Below are 18403 nucleotides of genomic sequence, written 5' to 3' on the forward strand. Positions count from 1 at the left end.
AGGATTCATAGCGCACAGAATACACAGGACACAACACAAGCGCTTGTGTTGTGTCCTGTGTATTCTGTGCGCTATGAGTCCTCATGGCTTCAGCTTGTCCTAGCCATCCATGTTGCAGCAAAGGAGCACCGTCAATCATTCTTTGCTGCATTTGCCTCCGTGGCATGCTTCGCCCTTCAGGCTTAACGACATGGATGGCTGCGCCCGAAAGAAAAGACCCGTTTCGTCGGCATTGTAAATGTCACGAGGCTCATACCCCTCAATTATGGCAGATAGTGTGGCCTTCCAATCGTCGACTGTTTCCAAGTTTACACTTGCTGCTTCCCCGGATACCATCTTATACGCGATGCCGTGCCTCTTCCGAAAACGGTCGATCCAGCCATTTGACGCCGCAAAGTCACTGATGCCCAGTCGGTCGGCTATTTCCATCGCCTTCTCGCGCAAAATGCTGCCGTCGAAGTTAACACCGGCAGCGCGAGCTTGTTTAAACCAAGTAAGAAGCGACTCGTCGACGTTTCCATACTTGGCGCCACGAGCCTGCTTAGCTTTCGGGCCGAAGAGCGCGGCATTCCCTTGTATCTCGGCACGCTTCGAGACGACGCTCTTAAGCGTCGAGAACAGCGCCGAGGGTGGCAGACCAAGATCTTTGGCGATGTCAACTCTTTTTCGCACTGGCTGCCTGTCGACTGCGTTGAGAACATCCAGCTTTTCCTTGAGAGAAAGCGCCTTGCGCTTGCGTGACGCCATCAAAGGACGACAAATCGCTCGCGGTGTTAGCGAGGCCTGACGAGGCATAGGCAGCGTAGGTGTTGACGGGAGGACACGGACGACTCGGATGGGTTGAACTGCACAAACAAGAAAGACTGGATTAGCGAGGCCTGAAGAGGCGTAGGCAGCGTAGCTGTTGACGGAAGGATACGGACGACTCGGATGGGTTGAACCGCACAAACAAGAAAGACTGGATTGCTGCGGGCCCGTGGGTTTTACTCGCTTCGGCTGACAAGGCAGCGGCCATCTAGTGGCAATCTCTCCAACTCGCGTGCGGCTTTTTATGGCCTCCGAGATTACCCACGCGCGTGCAAGGGAGTGATCTTGGAGGCCATGGTCTTGTAGCCAAGCCTGGCCAAGACTCGTCAAAATGGTGGTTGGCGCGCATTGCCCGGCCTGGTTCGGGGTGCCAGGTTGCGACGTATCATGCGGGAACGTTTTCACAGCTACAACGTAACAGCGGGGTACCCAATACATTGGATCCTATGGGAGCTATGCCGGGACCGGACGAAAACGACGTAACAGCCGGGAAAACACAGCAGTAAGGAACATAACAGCGGGGTTCTACTGTATTCATAAACTTGTATAAATGCCTAAATGTCATGTAAAAAGTGCTGTGTGAATAGCAAAATATTGTGTGCAAAGCGAATCCGAATATTAAAAATTGAGTACAAATTGAAGTGAATATTTTTTAACATTCCCAGCGTTCAAAAGTTTTCTACGAAACGTGACCTGTAAAGACTAATTTGTTAGGATTGTATGAATACCAAATTTTTAGGTGTGAAGCGAATACTGTGGTCTCAAATCCAATTGAATAATTTTGGTTATCAGTACGCATAGTTCGAAATAAATAAAACACTTTTTATAAAACACAGGTATAAAAAAACGTTGCAAACAAGTTTTTTTATCAGCATTATTGTTTATATCTCTGAGGCCTACTGCATGTTAACTAAGGGAGCAAGAATTATGTTGTAATAATAGCAGTAAACTATTTTTTAGTTTATGTTTTTATGTATCTATTGTCACGAAGTGGTGACTGTACTCCGGAGAGCAGAAAGGCTGCGGAAATGGTGTCTAAACAAAACTCTTCATTCGGGCTAACTTGCGCCCACAATGGACTGAATCACTTGGCGGCGGCGTAGCAACAAGCGTGCTTGGCGGTTGTCTAACAGAATGCCTGCCGCTGTCGGCCATGGTCAATTTAAAGCTGATAGTGAGCTTCCGAGATAAAGCGTGCAAAGTTACTAGAACATTCCGGAACAACGTAGAATCAGCTCTGCCTGGCTGCGATCAATCGAGATAAATCTAGTTGCGTCCTGCGTCGCAAACAAAGCGATAAAGGGGTGTGGCAGCAGATTTGAAGAAGCAACTAACACTGCAGATTCGTGGCACTATACAGGGTGTCCCAGCAAACTTTAGCCAGGGTTTAAAAATATGCCGCGGCTCTCTAAGTTGACGCGACCAAATGTATGTTACTGGCTATTTTATGTAGCAACTCATACTATATTTTGTATTGTGCTTAATTGCATAGTTAGTCGAGATTAATTAACCAAGTTTGCAAGCAACAGAGCTAAGCGATAAACTTTAATGATAAAGTTGTAGAATGGCCCGCGAAACGTCCAATTCAACCGTTTCTAACTGTCCATCTTATAAGTATCGTATTTTTTTTGCTCTCTGCAGAAGCCTGCGAAATACAAAAAATTAGGGGTGTGCGAATATTCGAAATTTCGAATACGAATCGAATATGTTTCATATTCGGTTCATATTCGTATTCGAGAAATCATATTCGTGAGTTCGCGAATGTTCGAAAATTCCCGAATACTCGGCAGCGATCGTACACCGTGCAGACTTTCGTAAATTTGTTTGTGGCAAAAGCGCAATATCTGGGCACATTATCTGAATATAAAGTTTAAAGTTCCAGGAAAACAATATAAAGGCCCTGTTCTCTTTCTTCTCCATCGTTTATCGCGTGGACCGATCGCATTCCTATGCTGCTAGACTTGACCTTGTGCGCAATTCCGCAAGTGGGCTTTCCCACATGCCTCACGTGCTTCGATGATGAGGGACGACCCGCTTCTAACAATTGCAACGCGAAAGCGCGTTTACTTTTTATCCTTTCGTAATATGTTATCTAATTAATGCCCACACCCATGGCATTCGTTCTGTCACCTTAACTCTCTAAGCGTGACCACCGCCATCTTTATTTTGGTCAGCTACGCTATGCGGGAAAGCCTACTTGCGGAATTTCGCGTGAGGCTCCCGAAGGGGCGAGTCAAGGTGTCGCAACAGGGCAAGTGATCCTGTAAAAATCCCGCGTATTGCATGGTGCACTGTAGCCCATGCACCTCTTAACGGCAGGCGTGACAATGGAGGGCCCCTGTCACTAGGTAAAAAAAATAACCTGGCCGCGTAGTTTTGGTTTCTGAGCTTCGCCAGTAGTCCAATCTCAGCACCGTGCCACTTTCAGACGCTGACTGAAGCGTCTCTGATCATTTTTTTTTCCTTTTTAGAAGCAGTCTCGCCATTCCAACGTCAATGTGCATTCCCATCTCGCCTACGTTTGCGATTTCCAGCACGCCGAAACTCTGTGCTTGTCACGGGATTACAGGTGTTTGCACTATAGAGCCACCTCATAAGACTACCGCATTTTCAGTGGTTTTGTTTTTCGCGGCAGCGGGGCATTTTATAAATTGACCTTCGAACTACCCAGGCATTTCTATCGGTTCTTTGAACTCCGTATTAATGAGGTTTTACTAGCCATCATGTTATTTTTGTTTCCAGTCTTGTCATGTTATGGATTTCATTTTGCCTGACCACATTATAGGTTGGAGACTGTTATGCTATTCAATTAAGTAGTATAGATTTCTGCGCACATCATATTTATTTTTTTTATACGTTGCTCAGGCAGTCTAGTTTTGTTTATTTCAGTTGCAAAGGCCATACACTATTTTGAAAAAAATATGAGCAACAATGTTTGGTTGTTTATCTTTTCTGAATTTATTTTTTGTGCTGACAAGACATTCGATTCGATATTCGAAGCCATTTTTTCTTCATATTCGTGCACGCCCCTACAAAAAATACCACATGGCGTGTCCACTCACGCACAACGATTGCAGTGCTCTCAAACGTTCCGCGTAGGAACGAACAGAACATTAGCCTGGTGTGCTGCTGCTTAGCTGGAATGGGCATATAATCAACATCTGTACATCATCCTTTCGGAAACTTAGATTAAAAGGTGCTCCTTTTAGTGCAAAGCTTTTAGCCTGCACAGTCATCGTCAGACCGAAACTTGAGTATGCATGCATCATCTGGGACCCTTACGCAAAACATAAGATTGAGGCACTGGAAATGATCCAGCGAAAATCTGTGCGATTAATCTTTAATAAATATCGTTCTACTGACTTTCCAACCACTCTTATAGTACAACTAGGCCTGTGCGAATATTCGATATTTTTGAATAGTTGAACGAATAATGCGCTATTCAATATTTGCTATGATTCATGCAAAACTAATGTATTTAAGTATTCGTTCTTTCCCCATACTATCATTAAGTGGAATGGTTTACCTGCTGATTTTGTCAATTGCGAATCGGTGAATTTATTTTTACAAGCTCTGAAGGATGTATAGGGCTCTTATGTATCCTTGTTTTGGGCCAAGTCCGATGCCTTTGTTTGCTGCCAGGATCGATGTCATCATATGTTCTATGTCTTTGTAACCGATTTTATGTTGTATGTACTGGTTTTTGCTCTGTTTGCTATCTGCTTCTTTTGCAATGTATTTTTCATTTTTATCAATATGTTTGTACCCCACTCCTGCCTAAGGCCTGTAACACAGGCCGGCAGTATTTGCTGAATAAATAAATAAATAATTCGAATTTTGTTATTCGTAAATTTCGAAGTATTCGGCTCGAACGAACAGCCACACGCGGCATGGAGAAGGCGTTTTCGGAAGTTTCGGTTTTGGATTCAGTAATACTTTTCCCAATCCAATCCAATCCAAACCAAGCCGGGAAAGCTGAGAAGAAAGGCGTACAAAAACGCATGTTGTCGGCGTAGTGGTGTGGTCGATTGCATTTAGTGGGCGACTCTGTCTCTGCCGCGGTGGCATTTGATCAATTCCTGCCGCCTTGGACCACTCCAATGGGAGGCTTGCGTGCGGCCAGCAATCCGATCTGGAATTTTTTATAAAGATTCCACTGGGAACCGAAACTCGATGTCTTAAATGCAAGGCAGTCCTGAAAACCTCGGCAAGTACGACAACAACCCTAGCAACGCATTTAATAAGACACCCTGACTTGCACAAGGACTACCAAGAGAAGCGGGACGCACGCGAAAGGCCATCTAAGCTCAAGGGGGAAAGCAAGGCAAGTGGTCAACAGCCATCCATAGCCGACAGTTTCAAGCCGAAAATGAAGGCGACAGCCCCAAAAGCCCAACAGATGAGAAAATTGCCGGTGGTTTATCTCTGGTTAAACCTGGAGTGACCCGATAGCTACAGCTGGCTGGGTGAAACTAGCTCATTTGAATTGTAAAGCCAGTCTTTCACCGCTTCGTTTCACTTGATGTTCCTTCTTCATCTTTGTCCCACTTGACACGGCGCATGCGCACAGCTGTGGCAGCTTGGTTTCGCCGGCAGCAGCTGCTCTGCACCACGTGGCTGGTCATGTGACGAACCACGTGATCAGCCACGGCGCTGCGCCACCGGCAGCTGCTCCGCACCATGTGGCCAACCACGCGACAGTGTGGCAGTGCAGCCACGGGGTGGTGGTGCAGCCACAGGATGGCTGCGCCTCTACGCTGAAGGCTCGAAATGCTACCGTAGTGTAGCTATTGCTACAAAATGATAGCTTGCTTCGTAGCTCGTGGTATGCACCCCTACAACATTGTCGAAGAACCGGGTTTCCTCGACATGATGAAGTTCGCTATGCCGGATTATGCCGTGTCGTCTCGGACAACGTTCTCAAGAGCCATTATTCCGGACCTCTACGCATCAAGCAAAGAGAAGGTGAAAAAGAAGCTCAGGGACATTTTTGCAAGCGGAGGGGAGTCGCTTTCAATCACAACTGATGGTTGGACTTCACGGGCAAATGACAGCTGCGTTTGTGTAACTTGTCACGTCATGGACAGGGACTTCGTGCAACACGTGTATGCATTGGCTTACACATAATGGAAGGAACTTCACTTCTGCAATAGCGCGGTCGTCCTGGAGTGGTGTGCAGTGTTTCGGACACACCCTTCAAATTGTGTGTCCATGATGCCAAAAGAGAAGTGTTGGTGTTTTTGCAGCTCTGTGCTAAGGCCAGAGCGATTGTGGCTAGATACAAATGGAGTGCCAAGGCCCGAGGATGGCTTCAGGAAATTCAGAGAAACATGCAGCTGAACACTCTCGAGGTTATACAAGACGTCTTGACGCAATAAAACAGTGAGTATGCCATGATGGCCAGGCTCGTGAAGATCCCTACGGTCATCACTGTAGAACTTTCAGAATCTGATACAGTTCCAAACTTGAATGCAAGTGAGTGGAAGCTTGTGAATGCAGCAGTGCAAGTCTTGAGGCCACTTGACCATGCCACAACTGAACTGCCTGGGGACAGATATCCCGCGCTGCCACAAGTCATTCCCCTGTTGCAGTGTACCGAGGTGGTTCTAGCTGAACATGTTTCCGAAGGTGTTGAGGCAGCATTGCTTGCCTGAAGCCTTTTGCATAGCATCAAGATAAGTTTCCCTGATATCAAGATGTCATGCCTTCCTGCATTGACAATGTTGGTCGATCCTACATACCACGATGTCATTTATGCTGAACGACCCGCAAAGCAATGGGCGTTCACTCTGCTCACAACGGCAACAGAAGAGACTGTGCCAGTTTATCAACATGGTACAGCAACAAGTGAGAACAGCACCTGCTTTGCAGACCCATCAGGGGACTCTGTGTGGAGTGCTTTTACACACTTCAGTTTGCGTGCACCTCATCAGTCAAGCTGTACAGTCTCGGATGAGGTTGCTGGGTACTTGAAGGCCCCCCTTCTTTCCCAGTCTGAAAACCTCCTTGTGTGGTGGAAAAGCAAGGGCAGCCACCTTTACCCAACCCTGGTTGCTGCTGCCTGTAGGTATCTTCAAATATCAGCCACCCAGACAAGAAGTGAAAGGCTTTTTTCGACTGCAGGAGCCGTTGTAAGGTGCAGAAGGCAGCACCTCAAACCCCAGCATGTGGAACAGCTAGTTTTTTTGCACGAAAATTTGTAGACTTTCGTAAATAATCAAGTTGTTTACTGTCCTTGAATAATTCCCAGACCTTAGCCTTCTGCCGTTTTTTTTTCCTTTACTTGCTTGTATTCGAAGTGTTCGCTTCGAAATTATTCGAGAAGAATTACTACTGGTTTCGAATTCGCTTCAAACCAAAAAAGCACTATTCGGACAAGCCGAGGCACAACACAACATATAAACATTGCAAACACGAAAAATTCAATTACTCAAAAATAACACTCTCCATGAGCCCTGATTTATTTCTTAAGCCGATCACAACGTGACTAACACGACATCATCACACGGAATCACGAACATTGTACAGCACTAGAATCAATGCTTTCAAATACTCATTTTTTCCTCACACAATAACTCAATGGAACGAACTCCCACGTGTGGTTGTAAACAGCATCGATGCCATTGATGAAATTGCTTATTGATAGTTTGAGTTGTTTTTTCTTGTTCTTTACTTTGCCCTATTGCTCATATGTTAGTTTTCTGCGATATAATTTGCCGGGTTTCTTTTCATGTGTATTTTTCTGCCCCTTCTGTTTGGACCCTTCTTAGGGTCTGCAGTATAATATAAATAAATAAAAAGGTGACAAGGCTGGGATAAGGACTGTGCTTGTTATCAAGCACCACAAGGGAAGCATACCGCTTGCCTATATCACACACACACACACACACGCACGCACGCACGCACACACGCACACCAGACAAGCAAAGGGAAATAAGGGGCTCGTTAGACAAACATATGAAGGAAGCCAACAGTCACCGAAACCATGGTGCACAGGGGAATGTCTCTATTTTTTTTATTTTAGAGCTGATCAATGAGAGAATAATACTTTGATTAATCTATCGCTTAAAGAAAATTAGTTAATAAAGCAGCAGAAAAAACAACCATGTTGCCGGTGGGATCCAAACCCACGATCACCGAATTTTGCATCTGGTGCTTTACCAACTGAGCTATGGCGACTGCTGTCCCATCTGCTGCTCTCTTGGTTAATTATGCTTTGTGTGTAAGCGAACCTTGAGAGTGTTCACCAGTGCCACCCTCACCCTTAGTGGCGGACGTGGTACATCCTGTATTACCATGAGTGTGACGTGGAATGTCATCTAACGGTGGAGGCTGTGCGAGAACCCCCTTATGCTTCCTTATTGCATCAAGACTGCCAGAACTGAGACCTCGTTAAATTATTGCCAGACAAGGGAAGGGAAATAAGAGGCTCGTTAGAGAAACATATGGAGGAAGCCAACAGTCGCCGAAACTTCCCCCAAACCTCCTAATCTCATCCGTGCACCCAATTTTCTGCCATCCGCTGCTACACTTGCCTTCTCTTGGAATCCACTCCGTTACCCTTTAGGACCAGCGCTCTTTTTGCCTTAATATTGCATGCCTTACACAAGCCTATTTCTTCCTACTGATTTGACTAGGTTGTCATTAATCCGTGTTTGTTCCCTCACCCACTCTGCCCGCTTCCTGCCCCTTAACGTTACAGCTATAATTTTTCTTTCCATGGCTCGCTGCGTTGTCCGTAACTCAAGCTGAACCCTTTTCGTTAACCTCCACGTTTCTTCCCCGTAGGTGAGTACTGGTAAGATACAGCTGTTGTACACTTTTCTCTTGAGGAGTATTGGTAAACTGCCGCTCATGATCTGAGAGAACCTGCCACATGTGCTCCACCCCATTCTTAGCCTTCTAGTTATTTCCCTCTCATGATCCAGATCAGCGGTCACTACCTGTCCTAAGAAGACATATGCCTTTATCACTTCCAGCACCTCGCTACCAATTGTGGACTACTGTTCCCTTGCTAGGCTGTTCAACATTACTTTGGTTTTCTACATGTTAATTTTTAGACCCAGCGTTCTGCCCTACCGGTCTAACTCGTTAATCATGCTTTGCAGTTCATCAGTGTGTCATAGATTACTAAGGTATTTTAACTCTTATCCCCAACTGTTCCCAATTCAGGCCTCGGAATACCTCCTGTAAACATGCGGTGAATAGCATTGGCAAGATCGTGTCCCCTTGCCTGATGCCCTTCCTTATTGGAATTTTATTGCTGACTTTATGGAGGACTATGGTAGCTGTGCACATTCCTATATACATATATCTTCCAGAATTTTGACATAAGGTTCTTCTACACCCTGATTCTGTAATGCCTGCATGACTGCTGAGTTTTCGACTGAGCCAGATGCTTTCTTGTAATCAATGATGACTATATATAGGGGTCGGTTATACTCTGCGCATTTCTCTATCACCTGATTGATAGTGTCATAATGATCAATTGTGGAATATCCTTCATGAAAGCCTGCCAGATCATTTTGTTGATTGAAGTCTAAAGTGGTCATGACTCAATTGGAAATTACCTTAGTAAATACCTTATAGGCAACAGATATAAGTTGATTGGTCTCTAATTGTTCAAGTGCTTGACGTCTCCTTTGTTATGAATTGAGATAATGCTTGCGTTCTTCCAAGCTTCTGGTATGGTTGAGGTCATAAAGCATTGCATACGCAGTGGGTTAGTTTTTCTAGCAAGATGTCCCCTCCGTCCTTCAACAGATCTGCTGTTACCTGATCCTCACGAGCTTTTTTTCCTTTTTTCATTCTTCCTAAGGCTTTCTTTACTTTCTTTTTTGTTTCTGGTGGGATGCCCCATTGTTGTGTGATATTGCCTATCTCATTTACATCCTGATTACATTGGCTACTGTGTAGATTTGCATAGAACTTTTCAGCTGCTTTAACTATCTTATTCATATTGCTAATTGCATTGACCTCTTTGTCTCTTCATTCATGCAATTTTTGTTTTTGCCTAGTTTCCTCTTCACTGCTTTTATGCTACCTCGGTTCTTTAGAGCATGCTCGATTCTCTCCATATTAAACTCTCTTATATCAGTTACCTTGCGCTTGTTGATCAACTTTGATAGCTCTGCCAGTTCTGTTCTGTCTGTGTGGCTTGATGCTTTCATTATTTGGCATCTGTTAATCTGATCTTTCATCTCCTGAGATAGCTTGCCAGTATCCTGTCGAACCATCCTACCGCCTCCTTCTACTGCACACCGTAATTACAGGATTGAGGTTACAGGTCATTGTTTCAACATTAAGATAGCATTCCTTAGTTAAAACTGAATATCTGTTCTGCAGTGAAATCCTGAACTCCGTTACTTTTTCTCGTACTGCTAACTTGTTAATGCGCTTCTGCTTCACTAGTTTCTTCCATTCCCTTTTCGCATCTAGGCTAATTCGAGACCTTACCATCCTGTGGTCGCTACAAAGTTTGGAAGGAAAAGGCTCCCAAACTTTACATGCACATTTCAGATGAAATCTGATCAGTGTGTTATAAGCAAGGAGTTTAATGGCAAAAGGAAACAACTTAAGTCTGTGTCTTATTAAACCTGGCTTCATCATGTTGACATGCAGATTTTATCCATGTGTGTGGACCAACTCAAGTGATTGGTACTTGCTACACCAAGGTGTGTGGCCAAGGTAAGAGTTGAAGGTCTGTGGTCGACCCAAGTGTAATTCTGGCATGCCCTTGGGTCATTGTGACATCTATCTGTGCAATTGTTTTCTGTGAACATGTTGTTGTTGTTCTGCACCTCTTGAGGCTGATGCACAGAACATAAGACTGTGTGCATGTGTGTTTCAGCTGGTGGCCAACAGCCACCTGCAGCAGGGCACCCCCGAGTGGCCTGTGGGTCACACCTGCATCCACGTTCCGGCCGACGTCATCTGAGTTTGCTCCCCCTGCTGGATCTCACCACATTCGGTGGGTGGCACCCGGATTTAGCTCTCCAGAAGTCACTGCTGGTAACCATTTCTAGCCTTGACAGTTGTGATGAGAAAAAATTTTAGAGCCTTCTTAACCACATTCTCAAAGACGAAAATGCTATAGCATTTTGAAGTTTGCCCACCCCCAAAAATTCCAAAGGACCCTCGCAATTTTGCAAGTAGGCCCAACCCAGAAAATGGATTTAGGCAGATTATTGGTGGAATAAGATAGATTTTTATAATCCTATAAGATAATCAATTTGAAGTTACTCAGACTTTTGGGTCCTCAGATTTTTGTATTTGATGGTGCTAATAATGTCACAACCCTCTTGACCTACCTGGGAGTTTCGTGACAGAGTAGCTGAAAATTTTTTGTTACACAACCTAACTGCTGTCCAATAAAATGATCGCTAGCTGTGGATATTGCTATCAAAATGTGTAAAGTGCCCTCCATTTAGTTATTTAGTTATGAATGAGGCCACTGGTAGACTATCAAGGGTGGTCTCGTTGTGTCATGCCAGCCCTGTGCGCACTCAAGGGCTGTTGCACAGCAGACCCATAGATTTCAGGAGGCCCGCTATACTGGCAGAGTTGGCCTGCCAGAAGCTGTTCAGGAAACCCAAGTTCATCGCCTCACAGCAGTTGTGAGGCATCAAAAATGACACGGTTATCGTCTTATCCAGCTCTTTCGTGGCCTCAGGAATTTGGCAAAAAGGCTGACGTAGGTTGATAATGCCCCTAACTTTCCGTCGCTGAAAACTTTAAATTCCACAAATTGAGAACAAAAACCTCATGATGGAGACACTACACCGCGCATTATGTTCTGAAACAAGGTATGCATGAAGTTTGAATTTTTTTTTTTTTTCCGTGACCTTCACCACCGGGCTTGAGAGCCATTAGGAGAAGACAGCTTTTTAATGACCATAGGGCAAAGCATGCAGCGTGCAAGTGCAGAGGGGAAGGTGGCTATGGATATGGAAATAAGGCGGTGCAGGCCGCTGAAGGAGAGACGGCCCTGAAAAAATTGGGTGGAGTTGGGAAAGCTAAGAAGGGCAAAGGAGTGCAGGACTGGGCAGCTCAAGACATTGCTACTAAGAAAAGAAGCGCCAACAGAGACAAGACGTAAGAACTGACATGGACAAGCGGATAAGCGAAGTGACACGGACAAGACATTGAGTAATAGGGGTGCGGCAGTAATGTTGGCAGCTGCTGCATGGTAGGCTACTCGCATGACAGTATTGTAGAGCTGGCTTCGCTTGATTGTGGCACGTGCATCTGGAGTGTTGCCTTCTATATAATGTCCAAGTATCCACTGCTTCTCTGTCTTATTGTGCTGTCCGCTTTCATGGGGGCCACCTTAAGCCTGTGATTGGCCTGAATAGTTTGAGGTTTCATTGTGATGATCCTGAGTTCTCAGAATTACACCTTAATGCATAGGCAGTGTAGAAACACTTGTTATTATGTGCCTAAAGCTGCCGGCCCGGAAGACGCGGGTTCGATCCCGGCCGCGGCGGTTGAATTTCGATGGAGGCGAAATTCTAGAGGCCCGTGTACTGTGCGATGTCAGTGCACGTTAAAGAACCCCAGGTGGCTGAAATTTCCGGAGCTCTTCACTACGGCATCTCTCACAGCCTGAGTTGCTTTGGGACGTTAAACCCCTATAAACCAAACTATTATGTGCCTAAGAGAACACTTCAGGTCACTAAAAACTGACCCACAAGCCCATTTTGCTACTGCTCACTATAGGGCTTGCGTATGTTCACTGCAATTCAGCGAGTTAATTTAAGCGCCCTGATAACAAAAATGTGGCAAGTACCGTATTTACTCGAATGTAACGCGACCACGATTGTAACACGCGGGTCAACTTTTCGGTTGTGAAAAGGGGGAAAAAAAAACTACGATTGTAATGCGAGGGTAGACTTCAGGCGTGCGACAGAAAAACCGGAAGAACCTGAATGTGACGCGAGGAACCGACATCGCACAGTTCTGAGGGTCAAAGACAACTTTATTGAAATACAAGCCAAACAGGCATTCCTATACACCCTCATCCTCACGGCAGTTGTCGCCGTCACTGTCATCACCACAGCTTGGCTCTTCTTTGTCACTAGCTGCCTCCTACAGCAGGTCATCCTCACTTCCATCTAGAGCATTTGAAATTGAGCATTTCTTAAATGCGCGGTAGCCCAAATCATGAGGCAGCCCGTATCAGGCCGCTGAAACCCAGTGGGCAACGGTAGACGCGCTTGGGCATTTCAGCCTACCTGCAGGTGTTGTTGATCCGCTTTCAATCCACTCCCAGTATAATTGTCGCAAGCGTTCCTTGAAGGGCTTGTTCATGCAAACGTCCAGAGAATGGAGGTCATGCCACCCGGTATAACAACGAGATGCATACGGTCACGTTGTAGCTTTTGTTTGACAGCGGCTGTCAGGTGACCTTAGAAAGAGTCCAGAACCAATATTGCTTCCGGATGCAGCATTGCGCCTGGCCTTCGGTCCCACACGCTTTGAATCCAATCTATGACAAGATTCGAGTCCATCCAACCTTTTTCGTGACAGCGCACGATAACGTCTTTCGGGAAAGTTTCCTTCGGGATCGTCTTCCGGCGAAAAATGAATGGAGGGCGCTTGCGGCCGTCAGCCAAACATGCCAGCATAACAGTAATCCGATTTTTTTCGTTGCCTGTGCTTCTAAAAGAACTTCATGCTCACTAGACTTGTGCACTGTTCTGGACATAGGCATGTCCAGATACACGGGGGTCTGGTCGGCCGATGTGTCCAAGTGGCATGTTGGTAGAGCGACGAAGATCGATAACGTAGCGCTGGAACTCTTGAAGTTTTGATTCGAAGTCCCCCGGCAGCTTCTGGAAAATAGAAGTCGTGCGTCGAAGGGAGAACCCGGCCCTTCGCATAAACTTCTGCACCCAGCCTTGTGATGCCTTAAACTGGTCTTGGGTCAAACCCGTCTCTCGCACAAGCTCTTGTGCTTTGCACTGCAGCATTTCAGTGCTTACTCCAAGTAGTCGGGAACGTTGCTCGCTAATGAACTCTGCAAGGCGACGCTCCAACTCCGGGAAGCGGCCTTTCTTGCGGGAAGCGGCCCCGAAAGCCTTTTCGTAGGCTGTTGCAGTTAACAAATTCTTCGCGATGTTTCCTCCATCCCCTGATGATTCACACTCAGTTAATAAACGCAACCACACAACAGAAGTGATTAAACACAACCACTAGAAAGTGATGAAACATGCGTGACTCTGCCACGAGCCACATTATCACCTTTTTAGGGGTGTGCGAATATTGAAATTTTCGAATACGAATCGAATACGAATGTGAAAAAAAAAATGGCTTCGATTATCGAATCGAATATCGAATATCTGTTCAGTACAAAAAAAAATTTCAGAAAACGATGAGCAAGCAAACATTGTTAACCTTATTTTTTTTTCAAAATAGTGCATGGTCTTTTCAACTAAAATAAACAAAACTAGACTGCCTCAGTACCACATAAAAAAACATTATGTGCACAGAAATGTATACTGCTTGATTAGACAGCATAACAGTATCCAAACTATAATGAGGTCGTGCAAAACAAAATCCATAAAATGACAAGACTGGCAACAAAAAAATAACATGACGACTAATAAACCTCATTCATGCGGAGTTCAAGAGACCGGAAGAAATTCCCGGTTCATCCGAAGGCCTTTGTTAATAAATTTGCCTGCACCGCCCCCCCCCCCCCCCCCCCCACCCGCCCGAAAAAAAAAAAAATGCTGCCGAAAATTCTGAAGATGCAGTAAGGCCTTATGAGGCGGCTCCATAGCGCTAACACCTGTAAGTACATGACGAGCCACCCGTTTTGGAGTGCTGGAAGAACAACACAAATGCAAGCAAGGGGCCGGGGAACACACACTCTCGTCGGAGCGGCGAGGTGGTTTCTAAAAAAGAAAAAGAAATAAGCCGCGCGGAGCTGGGATTGGACTATCGGCGAATGCGTGGGCCGACATTTGAAGTTGCCGAGGTGCAGCGGTGAAGCTCAGAAACCGAAACTACGCTGCAGGCTGTTTTTTTGCCCTAGCGAGAGAGGCCTTCCGATTGTTGCCACGCCTGCCGTTACGCCCGTTAAAGAGGTGTGCAGGTCACAATGCACCATGCAATAGGTGAGATTTTAACAGGATCGCTTGCCCTATTCGGACAGCTCGACGCGCCCCTTCAGGAGGCTCCCGCGGCATTCCGCAAGTAGGCTTTCCCGCATAGCATAGTTTATAAAACGGGATGTCGGAAGTCACGCTCGGAGTGTTATGAAGGCGACAGGACGCATTCTTCGGTTGTGGGCATTAAATGTGTAACGTATTACCGAAGGATTACAAAAAAAAAAGCGCGATTTCGTGTTGCGATTTCTCGAAGCGGGCCGTCGACCATCTTGTTCGCAGCACGGGTGATATGATAGAAAGCCCACTTGGAGAAAATCTCACGAGGTGAAGCCTTGCGGCATCGAGATGAGGTCGGTCCGCGTGATAAACGGCAGAGAAGGAAGGGGATAGGACCTCTGTACTGCTTTCCTGGAATTTTTAACTCGATTATCAGCTAATTTGCCCAGATATTGTGGTTTTGCCACGGTCGAACTTATGAAAGTATGCGCAGTATACGATTGCTGGCGATTATTCGGGAATTTCGAATACAGTAGAACCCCGCAGTTACGTTCCTCACTGCTGCATTTTCCCGGCTGTTACATCGTTTTCGTCCGGTCCCGGCATAGCTCCCATAGGATCCAATGTATTGCGTACCCCGCTGTTACGTTGTAGCTGTGAAAACGTTCCCGCATGATACGTCGCAACCTGGCACCCCGAACCCGGCCGGGCAACGCGCGCCAACCGCCATTTTGACGAGTCTTGGCCAGGCTTGGCTACGGAATTGGCTACAAGACCATGGCCTCCGAGATCACCCCTTTGCCCGCGCGTGGGTAATCTCAGAGGCCATAAAAAGCCGCACGCGAGTTGGAGAGATTGCCACTAGATGGCCACTGCCTCGTCAGCCGAAGCGAGTAAAACCCGCGGGCCCGCAGCAATCCAGTCTTTCTTGTTTGTGCGGTTCAACCCATCCAAGTCGTCCGTGTCCTTCCGTCAACAGCTACGCTGCCTACGCCTCGTCAGGCCTCGCTAATCCAGTCTTTCTTGTTTGTGAGGTTCAACCCATCCGAGTCGTCCGTGTCCTCCCGTCAACACCTACGCTCCCTATGCCTCGTCGGGCCTCGCTAACACCGCGAGCAATTTGTCGTCCTTTGATGGCGTCGCGCAAGCGCAAGGCGCTTTCCCTCGAGGAAAAGCTGGATGTTCTCAACGCAGTTGACAGGCAGCCAGCACGGAAAAGAGTCGACATCGCCAAGGATCTTGGTCTGCCAGCCTCGACGCTTAACAGCATTGTCTCGAAGCGTGCCGAGATACAAGGGAATGTCGCGGTCTTCGGCCCAAAAGCTAAGCAGGCTCGTGGCGCCAAGTATGGAAACCTCGACGAGTCGCTTCTTACTTGGTTTAAACAAGCTCGCGCTGCCGGTGTTAACTTCTACGGCAGCATTTTGCGTGAGAAGGCGATGGAAATAGCCGACCGACTGGGCATCAGTGACTTTGCGGCGTCAAATGGCTGGATCGACCGTTTCCGGAAGAAGCACGGCATCGCGTATAAGACGGTATCCGGGGAAGCAGCAAGTGTAAACTTGGAAACAGTCGACGATTGGAAGGCCACACTGTCTGCCATAATTGAGGGGCATGAACCTCGTGAAATTTACAGTGCCGACGAAACGGGTCTTTTCTTTCGGGTGCAGCCATCCAAGTCATTAAGCCTGAAGGGCGAAGCATGCCACGGAGGCAAATGCAGCAAAGAACGATTGACGGTGCTCCTTTGCTGCAACATGGATGGCTCGGACAAGCTGAAGCCATGGGTAATCGGAAAATACCGAAACCCACAGTGCTTAAAGAACATTCGCCTGCTGCCATGTCACTATAGAAGCAACAGTCGTGCATGGATGACGGGTTCTTTGTTCGAAGAATTTCTTTGTTACTTCGACAACAAGATGGGCTCCCAGTGCAGGAGTGTTGTCTTTTTTCTGGACAATTGTGCTGCCTACCCGAGAGACCTGTCGTTTCTTCGGAACGTTAAGCTTGTTTTTTTTCCTGCAAACACTACAAGCCACTTGCAGCCGTTGGATGCCGGTGTCATAAAGAACTTAAAGCACTCGTACAGGAAGTTCATCGTAAAGCGTTGTCTGGCGCGTATTGATCGTGGACAGCAGCCTACAATCGTTTCAATACTGGACGCTATGCACTACGTCGCTTCAGCGTGGACTGCAGTGAGCACGTCAACTGCACAGCACTGCTTCGCGCGGTGTGGCTTTCGCATGGACGGCGGAGAGGAAACTGCCACGGAAGCTAAAGAGACGGAAGCAGCCTCTCTTGATCAAGAGCTGAGTGAAGCTTCGAATGCGCTGGGTGCCACGGGAGTCACGTATGACGACTACGTTGCCGTGGATGCTGCTGTCGTGACGTCCGAGTGTCAGAGTATCGCCGAGATCGTTGCAGACTCGGTCGCGAATGAAGCCTCAGACTGTGATGACGACGAGGAGCATGAGCCGCATGATTCCGGGGAGTTGGCGGACCCGAGCTTTGGAGAAGCCATTGCGGCACTGGACCTCCTCCGCAGGTATGTCGCACCTCAAAGCGACGCTGAGAGCAATGCGGCTTTCCAGGCCATCGAGAAACGTGTGGTGTTTTCCAGCGAGCGGAAAAAACGGCAATCGACCATTCTCGATTTTTTAAAGACCTGAGCTCACTTGATGTCGAAATAAATTGTCTCAAGGCAAAGCTGCACTGTTTTCATTAATTTTCGGACCTTTCCTCACTGTTGCGTTTTCCCGGCTGTTACGTTTTTTTTTTTTGCGGTCCGTTAAAAAACGTATGAACTGGGTTCCACTGTATTCGGAAATTCACGAATATCAATTTTCGGATACGAATACGAATCGAATATCAAACATATTCTATTCGTATTCAAAATTTTGAATATTCGCACACCCCTACACCTTTTCGTTCAAGCACTGAAAGCACTAAACGTCAGCGCTTGCGGCATGAACAATCAAAGCACTCTCTGTCCTCTTCAATACGGCAGAGTTTTTATTAGCCTAAGATTTACGTTACTGTTGTATATTCAATATTTTTCAGCACACTAATGATCCGTTGAATGTATTTTGACCTTGCGCTGCATTTTCACGGAAATATTGTTTATGAGGCTGTTCTTTTGCAATCAAACAAGGTAAAGGTTGCGGTAATTTAGGTAAAGATGTCGTTCCACGAGTGAATGAGTAACTGCGATAATGCGGGGAAATTTTCTTTAGTGCGTGTGATGCATATTTTTAACAACTTTTAGATCGAAAATCTGAAGTTTGGCTCCTCGGAGGGATGCACACGCTGTGGCTTTATCGCCTGGTCAATACAAATTTCATAGCTGCTTGAAACAGAAAATATTTATTTTCTAGTTTTTCGTTACCTTTACTGACTACTGCAAAAGTGTGGCTGGCCAAGGGTTTGGCTTGAAGTTTTTTGGTGCTAGCTGGTGCCAACAGAAGACTTGATTAAGTGGCGGAAAG

The 18403-nt window shown here is 46.4% G+C and overlaps 1 protein-coding gene and 1 pseudogene across 3 annotated transcripts in view; both read left to right on the forward strand.

Moving 5' to 3' along the window:
* Window positions 1-18403, forward strand: part of Bem46 (abhydrolase domain containing 13-like protein Bem46) — a 58763-nt gene that overhangs the window by 31233 nt on the left and 9127 nt on the right. For all 3 annotated transcript variants that reach the window (XM_077629560.1, XM_077629559.1, XM_077629561.1), the window contains exon 7: window positions 10658-10777. In XM_077629560.1, the coding sequence (XP_077485686.1) occupies window positions 10658-10744 (87 nt within the window). In that variant the 3' untranslated portion in view covers window positions 10745-10777. The remainder of the gene's footprint in view (window positions 1-10657; window positions 10778-18403) is intronic.
* LOC144096868 (zinc finger BED domain-containing protein 4-like) lies at window positions 5915-6763 on the forward strand (annotated as a pseudogene).

Source organism: Amblyomma americanum, chromosome 7 (genome assembly GCF_052857255.1).
Source record: "Amblyomma americanum isolate KBUSLIRL-KWMA chromosome 7, ASM5285725v1, whole genome shotgun sequence".
NCBI lineage: Eukaryota > Metazoa > Arthropoda > Arachnida > Ixodida > Ixodidae > Amblyomma > Amblyomma americanum.